The following is a 15,196-nucleotide window of genomic DNA, read 5'->3' as shown; positions in this document are numbered from 1 at the left end:
TGCCTGGCACCTACTACCATACCCCGCTCAAAGGCACCAAAATATTTTGTCTTGCCCATTCACCCTATAAATGGCACACATACACAATCCATGTCTCAATTGTCTCAAGGCTTAAAATCCTTCTTTAACTGGTCTCCACCCCTTCATCTACACAGATTGAAGTAGATTTAACAGGTGACATCAATAAGGGATCATAGCCGTCACCTGGATTCACCTGGTCAGTCTATCTCATGGAAAGAGCAGGTGTTCTTAATGTTTGGTACACTCAGTGTATGTGTGGAATTATTTTTTATTTAGAATAGCCCACCAACAAAATAAAACATGTCATCTGTAGCCTGCACTCGAATAGCGAATGGAGGAAGTGCTGCCAGCACATTTCAATATGCCAGGTGGGCTACACCGATGGTAAAGTGGATTAATGTGCTTAAATTTAAGCAATAAATATAGCAGCACAAAAAAGCTGGGATCCTCTGAAATAGTGGCCAGTCAAAACTGTTTTCACACGTGATGACTGGGCTTACAAGAACACGTTTCACTAGGCTCTGTAGGCTATGGGCTCTCCAACCTGGTTCCAGGGGTCCTAGGCCTATAGCAGGGTTCCCCAACTGGCAGCCTGCAGGTCAAATTTGCAAAAGCTGTCATCAAGGCAAAGGGTGGCTACTTTGAAGAATCTGAAATATAAAATATATTTTGACTTGTTTAACACATTCCATGTGTTACTTCATAGATTTGATGTCTTCACTATTATTCTACAATGTAGAAAATAGTACAAATAAAGAAAAATCCTGGAATGAGTAGGTGTGTCCAAACTTTTGACTGGTACTGTATGTGTGAAATTAGTTTTAACTTTGAGTGGGCCATTATCATGCACAGCAAATGGAGGACGCTTTTCCCACAGTTCATTTTCCTGCCAGCCAGGTAGGCTACTACGGTTGTAAAGGGAAGCAATGTGCTTAATATTAGAAAAGTTGAAGAATAAATATAGTAGGCCTAGCCTATAGAAAGCTGATGAGATCCTCCTTTTTAAAAGAAAAACAATTTTCTCTTGCAATTGCATTGTCTATAGAAATTTTGCGCAACATGGGCTTCTAGGAACAATTATTTAAATTCCATGCATCAACCAGCTATGAGGAGCTGGCTCTCGCTGTGCAACAGGTGAAGTGTTCGATGTGATTTTTCAATTGCATTTGCATTGATGTCAGAGTGGTTAGACTAGAGGGACAAAAGAGCGCTGAGTTCCAGGCCATTAGCAACTGGCCGTTAGCAAGTTTGGTAGGCTTCTAACGACCATCAGCGGCATCAGAGCACAGTTTTGGAGAAGCCTAGTTACTATGACAACTGTCATGTCACATGGAATTTGACTACGATCATGTCTCGTGACTGCCGGTGTTGCGGTAATACGGTCACCGTAGCAGCCCTAGACAGTATAATTATCACCCCAGAGATCAGCACGATGCAAATGCAGACACACATACACAAAGATACACAAATGACACATGTCCAGTGATTGACGAATCTTACCGGTGATCCCTTCTCCCCCTTTACAGCCGAGCCACTGCCCACTCCTGGAGGTCCCTGTAAGCAAGACAGACAAACACACAGACAGACAGAAATAAAATAGATGTGACAATCATTATCCTCTTGTCATTCCTACAGAGATATCTGCAATGAATCTACAAGACAAGCTGGGAACAGCACTGGATGACTCACCCTCTCTCCTGTGCTGCCCTTATCCCCCTAAAAGGGTGGAAAGAGAGAGGAGAGAGAAAGAATGAAATGATTAGTGATTGAGCTTTGTTGTTCCGCAGACGCTATATCATACATCCCAGTATAGGAATACATTAGACTCCCAGACATGCACACAATCACACTGCCCGTCTACTGCACTATGACGAAATATCAAGGCCTCTAAGTCTGAAGAGTATCTTGTTGTCAAGGAAACCGATGGAAGGGTACGATCAGGTGGAAAATTACAAGATACAGAGGAGGATGACAGAGATATTAAAAGAGAGAGAAAGGTTCCTAAGGTCACTCTTATACATCTCAACAGAACCAATCATTTTTAAATGACACATGAAAAGAACCTAGAAATCTAATCATGTATTCGTTTTCAACGTTATCATATCACAGACAGACTGTTGGGGGTTATTCTCAAGGTTAGGATACATTTTACATGAAGAAGTAAAATATGTATGAACATCCCTCACAGCACTTCCATCACCCGAAGTTTGAACCATCTAAGCACTTTTGAAAAGGGGCATGTTTTTGGGAGTAACTTCAATTGAACCTGAACTGATGAGGTGCCTGCGAAATGAGTAGCAACTCTCTTCCAACCCTGTGTGTCCACTCGTGACATTCACAGTATACATTCACAGTACACAGTATCCTTCCTGTTTGGCCCTGTCCGGGGGTATCATCGGATGGGGCCACAGTCTCCTGACCCCTACTGTCTCAGCCTCCAGTATTTATGCTGCAGTAGTTTGTGTCGGGGGGCTCGGGTCAGTTTGTTATATCTGGAGTACTTCACCTGTCTTATCCGGTGTCCTGTGTGAATTTAAGTATGCTCTCTCTAATTCTCTCTTTCTCTCTCGGAGGACCTGAACCCTAGGACCATGCCTCAGGACTACCTGGCATGATGACTCCTTGCTGTCCCCAGTCCACCTGGCCGTGCTGCTGCTCCAGTTTCAACTGTTCTGCCTGCGGCTATGGAACCCTGACCTGTTCACCGGACGTGCTACCTGTCCCAGACCTGCTGTTTTCAACTCTAGAGACCGCAGGAGCGGTAGAGATACTCTTAATGATCAGCTATGAAAAGCCAACTGACATTTACTCCTGAGGTGCTGACTTGCTGCACCCTCGATAACTACTGTGATTATTATTATTTGACCATGCTGGTCATTTATGAACATTTGAATATCTTGGCCATGTTCTGTTATAATCTCCACCCGGCACAGCCAGAAGAGGACTGGCCACCCCTCATAGCCTGGTTCCTCTCTAGGTTTTGGCCTTTCTAGGGAGTTTTTTCTAGCCCCCGTGCTTCTACACCTGCATTGCTTGCTGTTTGGGGTTTTAGGCTGGGTTTCTGTACAGCACTTGGAGATATCAGCTGATGTAAGAAGGGCTATATAAATACATTTGATTTGACATATTGTCACGCCTGTTCCCACTCTTCCGAGCGCCAGACTCCCCAGGATTACGCAATCAAGCCACCATCAATACGCACACCTGCCTTTCCCCATCACGCGCATCTGCGCTCATTGGACTCAGCCAAATTCTATTACTTGTGTTATTGCCTTCCCTATATCTGTCTGTCCCCTAGCTCTGTTCCCTGCTTCGGGATTGATGTTTGTCATATGTCCTTGTTTACCCGTGTGCTGACGCCGTTTCTGTCGTGTTCAATGTCCGTTCCCTATTAAATGTTTGACTCCCTGTACCTGCTTCTCCTGTCTGGCGTCGGTCCTTACACTTACAGGTTACAGGCTACTTGAATTAGTGTCTTTCTCCCCCGTGTGGCCACTCGTGATATTCACAGTATACATACAGGTTACATGCTACTTGAATTAGTGTCTTTCTTCCCATGTGGTCTGTTCACTAGTTAGTGTGTCAAGGACCAGACCAGGGTAACTGACCTTGATGGAGAGGCCAAGGGCACCTGGTATCCCGGGGCGACCGTCCTGTCCTGGGATCCCTGCAGGTCCCACAAAGCCCTTGGCCCCGTCAGTTCCTGGACGCCCTGTGGTACCCTAGGTAACAGAGAAATATCATTCATCATCACAAAGATTTCATTCAACTGAAGAGAATTTGACCTACAATCACACGTGCATGTGTGTATCTGACTGTGTGTGTGTGTGTGTGTGTGTGTGTGTGTGTGTGTGTGTGTGTGTGTGTCGGTCTCACTGGTAATCCTGGGACCCCTGGTTCTCCTTTCCTGCCAGGCAGACCTCCTCCTGAAACAGCCGACCCTGGCTCACCCTGAAACACCAGTAGAGAACCAGCTTAGTGAACATCGAACACACAAACAGCAGATGGGATGACATACTGTCACAGATTCCCCCAGTCCTGCTGCTAATACTGTGCACCAGTTCTGGAGGTCTACGTCACCGGACTCTAGGCGTCACTGAACTGTCTCATTACGCACACCTGATTCCAATTCCCCTGATTAGTAATTGTATATATGTGCCCTCTGTTCACCATTGTCTTGTCAGTTATTGTTCCCATGTCCATTGGTCTGTGAGTACCTGTTCTTTTTTATTTCGGCTTTCGTGCTGCGTGTATTGTGCACTTGTTATTGCAGGTCTAGCCTTGTGTATTTATTAGAGGTTTAACCTTGCTCTTTTGTTTGGGTTACATCCCTGTGTCTTTGTATACGTGTTTGTTTTGGGCTTCGTCCCCGTGCCTTTTCATGGCATGTTGTATATTTTGGGTGAAGTATTAAATCCACCCTATTATGAATTCCTGCACCTGTCTCCAATCATTTACAACATATAGTTTTCTGAGGAAAAAGAGGTGTGCTGTACTCACACTGTCGCCCCTGTCACCCTTTGTCCCTGATGTTCCTTTAACCCCAGGATCACCCTGCCACAGAGAAAACATCAAAAATCTGACTTCACAATACAACAACACACAAACATAAGTGCTAGATACAGTATAAACAGATCACATAGGTATTGCTGGGGGATACTCACAGGATCTCCTCTGATACCTGGTAGCCCCTGTGAACCCTGAAAAAGACAAAATAGCAAAATAGTTAAACAACGTCTAAAGCAGGTTGGAACAACTCAGCGTCAGTGGTTAGAGTGTCCGCCCTGAGATTGAAAGGTTGAGGGTTTGATCCCTGGTCGAGTCATACCAAAAAATGGAACCAGCTGCTCTCTCTGCTTGGCACTCAGCATCAGTGGTGAACCATCATTCAGAGCAGGTGGGGCAGAGCCTGTTTTGAGCGCCACATTATTTGGCCTTTCCTGTTTTGCATGTTATTTTGGCATTAACACGTGTCAAATATAAGTTTTCAAACAATGTAAAAAAATATATATATCATTGAGATAATAAATCTGCATACAAACATGGTCTCTTTTTTGTTGAGTAAGGCAGCTCCAAAATGCAGGTGATTCAGCCTAGCTAAGTGCTTTCTGTGGTGGTGGGGCAAGCCAGCAGAAAATACGGAGCGTTGCGCGGTGATTGGCTCAGTGTTCTGTCACTCATGGGGACACTACGTCACAGTTAAGTCTAAGGGAAGAGCTAAAACATTCAAGCCCCTTGGGTGCTGCCATAGAGTTACATTAGAAGTGCCCACCCAAGAAGGCTCAAGGTCATTGGCAACAGATAAAATGATCTGAAATCACATATCTACAGTAGCTTTGACTGGACTGATACTTTCAAAATCTTAGCTAGCAGTCATCATGAATCAAGTCGACAATCTACTGGCAAATCCTTGTCATATGAAGATATATAATGAAGAGAAATTATAGATAAAACGTATTGGTGCTCGTTGGCCATAAACATTACACAACAAGTTGGAAAATGCTAATTCAACAATGAGTGGTTTGGAAGGAATCAGTGGCTAACTGCAAGCATTGCAAAGCAATCATTAGCCTGTTATTCAGTGGAGTGGCTGTGTGGTCTAAGATTAAGGGTCTCTTTACCTAGTTTAAAATTATAAACATTCAACATTGGCCATGCTGTCAATGAAGCATGACTTGTGCCACGCTCAAAACAACTGTTAACTCGGAACTGCAAAATCTGAATTTAGTGAGTTCAAAAAAACTGGGAACTCTGGAAAAACGAGCTATGACTGAGAAAATATGTTTTGAACTTTCATCCAACTCGGAATTGTACATTCGGAACACAGGCCTCTTTCTAGAGCTACGAACTGAAGATCACTGACGTCATTATGATTCAACCCCCCCCCCCCCCCCCAGACTTTGATGACAACGTTTGATGACACAGCACAAGGTGAGTACAAAAATGTCTTGTATGCTGCTTCATAAATTATGTAATATGCCAGGGAGATATGTATACTGAAGCTAACAAAGTAATACTAAGTGTATGTTGAGTAGTAAGCTGTTAGTAACCCATGTGCCTCACCCTAACAATTTGGTCATTTTTTTCCATTTTTGCCTAAATCTACCTGTAGCTCAGGACCTGAAGCAAGGATATGCATATTCTTGATACCATTTGAAAGGAAAAACTTTGAGGTTTGTGGAACAGCAGGGGTTCAAACTGTAGAACCCAGTTCCTACCTTTGAATATAAAAATGGATTTTAACAAACAAAACGATGCTACATTTTATCTCTGGGACCCTTAGGATGACAAATCAGAGCAAGATTACTGAAAGTACCTTATTTACCTTCAGAGGTGAATGTATCAAACCAGTTTCCGTGCTAAAAGTTTTGTTGTGCACTCTCCTCAAACAATAGCATGGTATTTTTTCACTTTAATAGCTACTGTAAATTGGACAGTACAGTTATATTAACAAGAATGTAAGCTTTCTGCCCATGTCTATGTCCTAGGAAATGTTCTTCTTCCGTACAACGTAACACTAATCACATTAGCGCATGTTAGCTCAACTGTCCCGCGGGGGCGACACCGATACCGTAGAGGTTAATTTTGCCTACTGTTCTGACTTGGTGGTGCACATGTAGCCTTTAACCTGTTTTTGAGAAATGTAATCATCGAATATTGTAAGAGCTTTCATTGTCTGCTTATATGACCCTTTATTTATCCTACGGTTCTGACTCGGGGTACAGTGAAAACACTGCAAGAACGGCCCATGTTATGAATTCTGTCGCAGTACATTTCAAAAGTGCTGAACAAGTGCTGCCCTATCCCATCTGGACAAAAATAATACCTATGTAAGAATGCTGTTCATTGACTACAGCTCAGCATTCAACACCATAGTACCCTCCAAGCTCATCATCAAGCTGGAGGCCCTGGGTACCAACCCCTCCCTGTGCAACTGGGTCCTGGACTTTCTGATGGGCCGTCCCCAGGTGGTGAATGTAGGAAAGAACATCTCCACCTCACTGACCCTCAACACTGGGGCCCCACAGGGTGTGTGCTCAGTCCTCTCCTGTACTGCCTGTTCACCCACGACTGCATGGCCATGTACGCCTCCAACTTAATCATCAAGTTTGCAGACAACACAACAGTAGTGGGCTTGATCACCAACAACGACAAGACAGCCTACAGGGAGGAGGTGAGGGCCCTCGGAGTATGGTGTCCGGAAAACAACCTCTCACTCCACGGCAACAAAACAAAGTAGACGATTGTGGACTTCAGGAAACAGCAGAGGGAGCACCCCCCCCATCGACAGGTCAGCAGTGGAGAAGGTCTCCAAATGTGGAGAAGCAGTGGTGAAATGGTCCACCCACACAGACAGTGTGGTGAAGAAGGTGCAACAGCGCCTCTTCAACCTCAGGAGGCTGAAGAAATTTGGCTTGTCACACAAACCCTGATAAACTTTTACAGATGCACAATCGAGAGCATCCTGTCAGGGTGTATTACAGCCTGGTATGGCAACTGCACCGCCCTCAACCGCAAGGCTCTCCAGAGGGTGGTGCGGTCTGCACAACGCATCACCGGGGACAAACTACCTGCCCTCCATGACACCTACAGCACCCGATGTCACAGGAAGGCCAAAAAGATCATCAAGGACAACAACCGAGCCACTGCCTAACACCGCTATCATCCAGAAGGCATGGTCAGTACAGGTGCATCAAAGCTGGTACCGAGAGACTGAAAAACAGCTTCTATCTATCTAAGGCCATCAGACTACTAAACAGCAATCACTAACTCAGAGGCTGCTGCCCACATTGAGACCCAATCACTGGACACTTTAATAAATGGATCACTCGTCACTTTAAACAATGCCACTTTAAATAATGCCATTTTAATAATGTTTACATACCTTACATTACTCATATCACATGCATATACTGTATTTTATACCATCTACTGCACCTTGCTTATGCCGCTCGACCATCGCTCATTCATATATTTATATGTACATATTCTCATTCACCCCTTTAGATTTGTGTGTATTAGGTAATTGTTGGGGAATTGTTAGATTATTTGTTAGATATTACTGCACTGTTGGAACAAGAAGCACAAGCATTTTGCTACACTCGCATTAACATCTGCTAACCATGTGTATGTGTTTGATTTGATTTAAATTTGATTTGAATAGTTATATTGACTACGTCCGTCCTAGCTCACTCATTAATGTCTTAATCAAAATTATGGATTGCCTCTTATCTGCTTGTCGTCCCCTTGTGCCATAGTTTGTACATCTCAATTGTCAGTAGAAACCACATTTGTTTAAACAAGTCAGCCATATCAGCTATGTTTTTTTAAAAGGCAGTAAATGAGGCTGAATGAACTGTTTCACTGCCAGATAGGCTCCGCTGATAGCCAGGTGTAGCAGTGGTAAGGTGTTGGGAATGCTGTTGGGACTCTGCTGTTGGGACAGCTTTATGTAGGCCCTAACAGGTGATAGGCACCGTTTGTCACCGTTATAGTGCAATTCATGTATTGTTTAGTGTTGTGTTGTGTAGTGGCTTTGTTGGCATGCATCCCACTTTTATAAAATGTTTTCCCCACCAAGATTTACATGCTAGAATCGCCACTGCTCAGCATTAAAGAGATGGATTGGGGCCTAGGCCCTGCGATAGACTAGTGTCCTGTCCAGGGGATGTACATCAAGCAGCCTCACTCTACAGAAACAGGAGATCTGCTCCTATGAACCGTTGGCCATTTACTACTTATAAGAACATCAGGATAACAACATGTGTTATTGGGTTTTAGATTAACACACTGGGACTGGCCCTGACTGTGATTGCGGTCCCTGACTACTCACCGGTACTCCTCCAGGGCCCGGGGTCCCTGGTCGCCCTGGCAATCCTGGACCCCCATCCAGACCAGGAAAACCCTGAAGAGGGAACAACAGTAAATACAGCAGAACACTACAACAGTACTAGTGTTGAGTATAAGTGTTTGTGTATGTACTTACCCTCTCCCCCTTCTCCCCTCTGACACCAACTGAGGGGGCCTCACTCCCGCCAGGCAGACCCTGTCGCCCCTCAGGGCCCCTGGGGCCGTCCCTGCCAGGCAAACCATCACGACCCTGGAACACACACAATTTAATATCTCAGTGAATGATAAGTAGACGCTAATGTTTGAGCTACCAGCAACAGATCAATATTCAGTGGTGAATGACTCACAGGCTCTCCTTTGCGTCCGTCAGTACCGTCTCGTCCTATCTCTCCCTGTAACAGAGGGTCAGTAACTTTTCAGGACAACTGATACAATTACTGACCATAGAGCTTCCAAGACAACATTACAGAGCATGGTATTAAAACAATTCAATTGTTACCTTTTCTCCTCGCTCCCCTCGATCACCCTAGAGAGTAAAATGAACAGATAAGAGCGAGAGCAGGGCAAAGAGGGATGAAAAAGAGAGCACACACAAATTGAAAGGTATGGTGATAGTGTAATGATGGCTACTGTATGTGGATGGATGAGGGACAGTACAGTAACTCACCCGAGGACACTGTATGGTACACGGCTCTGCCACTGGGCCCTAATAGGAAACAACATACGCACTCCACCATATTGTTGTCACTGAGTCCCTGGCAATGATTCACTGACTAACTGGGAGAGCATACATTGACAGCAATATCATGGGATCTACAGGATCTCTCTCTCACCTCCCCAACACCTTTTCCCCTCTTAACTCACCCCTCCCTCTGGTATCCTGGCGACGCCACACAGCAGGTCAGCCAGGTCGGCGTGCAGGGTGCCAAGCTGGGTGGCATCACGAGCATATAGGAGGTTCTGGGTGCTGCCATCTGTCACCGCCTGGCGCAGTTCTTCAGAGTCCGCCCGACCTATACCCACCGCCAGCACTGTGACACCTGATAGACACACACACGGTCATGTAAATATTGGAATTGTATTTATTTACTGTACAACATTTTTGTTTTTAAACAGTCAGTGACAAGGGACTGTGGGGATAACAATTATTGTAGCACATTCTATTAGTAGAGATGTGCAGCTGCTGTATATCTGCTTGTGTGTTAGTGCTTTCTATACAGTCTGTGTGAGGCTACCTGAGGCTTTGACAGCACTGGCTGGGACAGTGATGTTGTCGGATGATTTTTTGTCTGCAATGATCACCAATACGCCAGGAACTCTTGGTCTACGACCAGCTGTCGGGCTGAGAAGGAACTGTCTAGTGAACGTCACCGCCTGGCCTGCAGGGAAAGACACACAGTTACATATTATTGCACACACGCATGCACACACGCACACCAGGTTATCCATTAGCCGGTAATTGGCAGATTTTGGACGATAAAGTAAATGAAAAGCCAATAAATAAAATTATAGTGACAGAGGAGCCTTGGCAAAGGCTACTGTTGATTGCGAAGATGGAACGAAGTTAGACTGTATGCCTATAGTGAAAAGCCTACAAGGCAGTGCTCCATTTAGTTGCATTTTGCGACCCGTTGATTTGGCCGTACGAGTAAAAAAACGTATTGGCCGTATCGGTGCGGGCTGCACATTCATTCACCTCCTGCATGCCCCTGTACCCGTTTCCTTGGGGCCTGCTGTTGTGTCGAGCAAGCCACTCTCTCTTCTTTCCCGGGGGAAAAAATGCTACAGGAGAACGAAAAGTGTTGTGATTGCATAACATTTTAAAATCCAATTGCTGGGAAAACACAGCTATCCTGTTGTCACAGACGGAGAGAGGATGTTCTCAGCTTTCTGTAGGTATACTTCAGTGGAGGCTACTGAGGGGAGGACGACTCATAATAATGTCTGGAACGGAATAAATGGAATGGCATCAAACACATGGAAACCATGTATTTGATACCATTCCACTGATTCCGATCCAGCCATTACCACGAGCCTGTCCTCCCCAATTAAGGTGCCACGTTCCTCCTGTGGCATACATTTTATTGTTCAACCCCCATTTTGAGCTATATAGCAACTATTTTACAAATAAGATATTTGATATGGCTTTGAGATACAAAGCGTGACATGCACATTGACCATTGCTAGTGCATAGGCCTCATTCAGCGGTATGCTACAACTGCAACTTTTTGTGTTTTTTGGTTGGTTGGTTGGTTGGTTGGTTGGTTGGTTGAGCATCTTTCAACACCTTGCATTATCACATTCATGCATGCAAAACACTCACTTACACTACTGATTACTGATTACACACACCATTGTATATTATACTTAGTTACTTTAGTTAATAAATATATATTTTGTTACTCCTTTTCTCCACGTTGTCTCCCTTTTGTTACGGGCTTTGAGCCGGTTCGTGACAAGTGGGGGCTCGTCCGGGATAATTGAACGTATTGGTTTTGGAGAATGTGGAGGTACGTGTTTGGTTTGCATATTTTGTTTGAGTTTGATAGGCCCAGTATTGGTTGCCTTTGTTGTTTGGGTGCTGCTTTGGAGAGTACATTGGTTAGTTTCCAGGGCACTGCCCAGCCTGGAAACTCTTGTTCTACTTTCTGTTGGGACGTCGGTCTGAGGTGAGTAATCGGCTGTGTACCTCAGTGGGAGGGTAGGGTAGTGGAACTTGCTACCTGGAGCTATAGCCTTTTACCCCTGATAGGCTTAGCGACGTGTTTCCTTTTTGGAATATGTTGGGCATGGTTAATTTTTGTGTGGTGTCTGGACTGAGCAGTTGTCTCGGGGCCACATCTGTGGCTTGGTGGAATCTGCCAGCGTGCTGGGGGGTTTATTTCCTTGCCAGCGGGCTACAGTGCGTAAATACCCACCGCAAATCTGCACGAAGACTAGGGTTGAGTTAATGTAGGTGTTGGGGAAGCTCCGTATCTCATCTCTCTTCTGTGGTACTCAGGGTGATTGTCATTTCTTGGGTTGTGGTCTGGTGTGCTCAGCAGAGGGGAAGAGTGAGATTTTGTTTTGTTTTTTTGTGACGGCTTATGTAGATGAGTTCATTCGCTTTCCATCAGAGGAATTGTTAGAATTAAGCACTAAAGAACAGCTGTTGAAAATCGCTGAACACTACAAGGTTGAAATTAGTGATGAACGTCTAAAGAATTCTATTAGGTTGATATTGAAGGCCAATCTGATGGAGTGGTATTCTTGAAGTTACTACTGGGCCAGCCTCTGCTGAGGAGTCATCTCCCCGTAATGTTACAATGGCCATTTCATCGGTTAGTCCTAGTAGTCTTCTTTTTGAACAGCAGAAAGAACTGCTTCTGTTACAGCAGCAGCATGCTCGTGAGAAGCTAGAGTATGATCGGCAGCATGCTCGTGAGAAGCTAGAGTATGATCGGCAGCGTGATCGTGAGAAGCTAGAGTATGATCGTGTAAAGTATGAAAAGGAATTAGATATGGAGCATGCTAAAATCAAGTTGCAACAAGAACGGATAGAGTTGGTTAGGGAAGGAAAGATTTCAGGGGAGAGTTTGTTCTGGGAAGGTGACCCAGATTTACCTAGGGGTCGTTCCTCTTTTGGTCGTGCCCCGGACACAGTTGATATTGTTGGGAACTTACGGTTATTGCCTCAGTTTAATGAAAAGGACCCTGAGACATTCTTTTCGTTTGAGAAAGCACATTTGCACATTTGTGGCCTGCTGGAGGTCATTTTGCAGGGCGCTGGCAGTGCACCTCCTTGCACAAAGGCGGAGGTAGCGGTCCTGCTGCTGGGTTGTTGACCTCCTACGGCCTCCTCCACGTCTCCTGATGTACTGGCCTGTCTCCTGGTAGTGCCTCCATGCTCTGGACACTACGCTGACAGACACAGCAAACCTTTTTGCCACAGCTCGCATTGATGTGCCATCCTGGATGAACTGCACTACCTGAGCCACTTGTGTGGGTTGTAGACTCCGTCTCATGCTACCACTAGAGTGAGCGCACCGCCAGCATTCAAAAGTGACCAAAACATCAGCCAGGAAGCATAGGAACTGAGAAGTGGTCTGTGGTCACCACCTGCAGAATCACTCCTTTTTTGGGGGTGTCTTGCTAATTGCCTATAATTTCCACCTTTTGTCTATTCCATTTGCACAACAGCATGTGAAATTTATTGTCAATCAGTGTTGCTTCCTAAGTGGACAGTTTGATTTCACAAAAGTGTGATTGACTTGGAGTTACATTGTTGTTTAAGTGTTCCCTTTATTTTTGAGCAGTGTAAGTAATCTTGTTGTAAAATAAATATCATCAGCCTATTGCGGTCATTTGTTGGGTAACTGTTGCAATATAGCCTGTTGTAAACTTTTGAATGTTAAAACCAGTTTGCAAGTGTTTTGCTTGATTCTGTTGAGCCATTTTCTTTTGCCGAATGAAGTTGCAACTGTAATGTTGTGTTTGCGGCAATATAATATCCTACTCGTATTTTCCCTATAAACAATGGCTTGACTTATGGCTTTTGATATTACCTTAAAGTTTATACATTTTTGTGAAGGTTTGCTGTGGTGTGGCTATTAGCCTATTATACTGCAGGTCTATGATATGAAGCGCACTGCTGCTCCAACTGACTCCGACAGTTAAGAAGAACATTTTAGCATACCAGAGTTACTACTATAACTCTTATCTTTATAAAACAATATTCTAATCGAAAAATAACGAATTAGGCTATACTGTAGGTGTACAGAAGGCTATCTGACAAGTATAAAGAAATTAATGTCGGTATCGCATGCCGCCGACATATATGTGGGGCTCTGCCTAGGCTTCTCCTCAATATATATATTTTTAATATTAGTATAATGCAGTGGATACCTAGGCCTATGCATTGAATTCCCTGCTGCATTTAGTGCTCAAATATGGGACAGCTGAACTTTGAGGTGAACAGTTATTCTTTACAAGCATTTCACTAAATATGTGTGTGCGACCAATTACATTTTATTTGATTTATTGTTTTAGAAAAGACAAACTATAAAACAATAGGATATAAAGTTGTGTATACGCTACACATTAGAACACAGGGAATAGTGTTTTGTAATTAGGAAGGCCTATAGGTTGTTTTTAAGGACACATAAATGTTGCTCATTTAGCCAATATGGGTGGACGGCCTAATGGGTTATGCACCCAATGCATATGGTGACCGGTAAATGTATCAAATGTCCGATAAATTTAAATCTTTCCTAATGCGTAACTGACACACACACACACACACACAGGTACGTATAAAAAACACACACAGACACACCTATAGCATTTCCTGGGCCGTCTTCAAAAGGCGTGGACAGGATCTCTTGAAGCAGCGTCTCACTGTTGCTATGGCGACTGAGCAGGAACCAGACCTTGGGCCGGGCGCTGTACACTACAATCCCCATCTGGAGGGTGCAGGAACCACAGAATATAACACCATACCACAGAATCACAAAAGTACACCAGCAGCCAATATACAAAGCGTCTCAGGATCATCTAGGATCAGGTCCTTAACCGTCTTATTCATTATGATCTAAAAGGCAAAACTGATCCTAGACCACTCCAGTACCTGTGAGTCCCGGGCTCCGATGGTGGTGAGGGAGCCGGCAGCGCTGGTCAAGAGAGAGAGTAGGGGCTCAACCATGCTGGTCCGATCCCTGGAAGCTGGAACCAGGAACACCACGTCCAGACGACCACCTACACACACTGAGGACAGAGAGAGAGAGAGAGGAATATTGAGTTGGGCTGGTTCCTCTTAGACTGGCAAAGAAACATTTGGGGAAGAAATGTCACAGTGCAGACATTTTTAGAAACTAGTAGTTTCAGGGATTCAGGGGCCGGTATGAGAATTGTCAGTCTTACCAGTACGTTCATCCAGTGAGGTCTCAGGGCCAACCTCCCTCTGAAAGCTAGGCTGCAGGGTGAAGCGGTACCTCAGGCCCAGACGCAGCCCTGTCACCCTGTAGGAGCTGGATGTCCCAGGCAGAGGGATGGACTGACCCGGACCAGTGTCTGTTTAGAGAACACACACACACGGATGCAAGCAAGCACACACACACAAACCCGCACGCACACACACAGACAAAGATTAGAGATCAACCTTTCAATGTGTAACATAGTCAATAAAATACTAAATTGAACCACATTATCCAGTCTGTCTCACCCCTCTCCTCTCTCCAGCGCAGGACATATCCTGTGGCACCAGTCAATGGAACCCAGTCCAACAACACAGAATTCTGGGTAACCTCCATAGCACGCAGACCCCTTATAGGCTGTAAGGGAGCTGAGG

At 44.8% G+C, this 15,196-nt stretch overlaps 1 protein-coding gene across 1 annotated transcript in view; it reads right to left on the bottom strand.

Moving 5' to 3' along the window:
• Positions 1 to 15,196, bottom strand: part of LOC129815482 (collagen alpha-1(VII) chain-like) — a 130,137-nt gene that overhangs the window by 50,034 nt on the left and 64,907 nt on the right. Inside the window, 17 exon segments of the mRNA XM_055869355.1 lie at positions 1,522 to 1,575; positions 1,711 to 1,737; positions 3,630 to 3,743; positions 3,898 to 3,972; positions 4,522 to 4,575; positions 4,686 to 4,721; positions 8,855 to 8,926; positions 9,008 to 9,121; positions 9,219 to 9,263; positions 9,371 to 9,397; positions 9,539 to 9,577; positions 9,736 to 9,911; positions 10,107 to 10,250; positions 14,186 to 14,312; positions 14,477 to 14,613; positions 14,770 to 14,919; positions 15,071 to 15,190. Of these exon segments, the coding sequence (XP_055725330.1) occupies positions 1,522 to 1,575; positions 1,711 to 1,737; positions 3,630 to 3,743; positions 3,898 to 3,972; positions 4,522 to 4,575; positions 4,686 to 4,721; positions 8,855 to 8,926; positions 9,008 to 9,121; positions 9,219 to 9,263; positions 9,371 to 9,397; positions 9,539 to 9,577; positions 9,736 to 9,911; positions 10,107 to 10,250; positions 14,186 to 14,312; positions 14,477 to 14,613; positions 14,770 to 14,919; positions 15,071 to 15,190 (1,511 nt within the window).

This window comes from Salvelinus fontinalis, chromosome 18 (assembly GCF_029448725.1).
Source record: "Salvelinus fontinalis isolate EN_2023a chromosome 18, ASM2944872v1, whole genome shotgun sequence".
In the NCBI taxonomy this organism is placed as follows: Eukaryota; Metazoa; Chordata; class Actinopteri; order Salmoniformes; family Salmonidae; genus Salvelinus; species Salvelinus fontinalis.
Note: the sequence above shows the minus strand (reverse complement) of the source record. Positions and strands in the feature narration are given on the sequence as shown.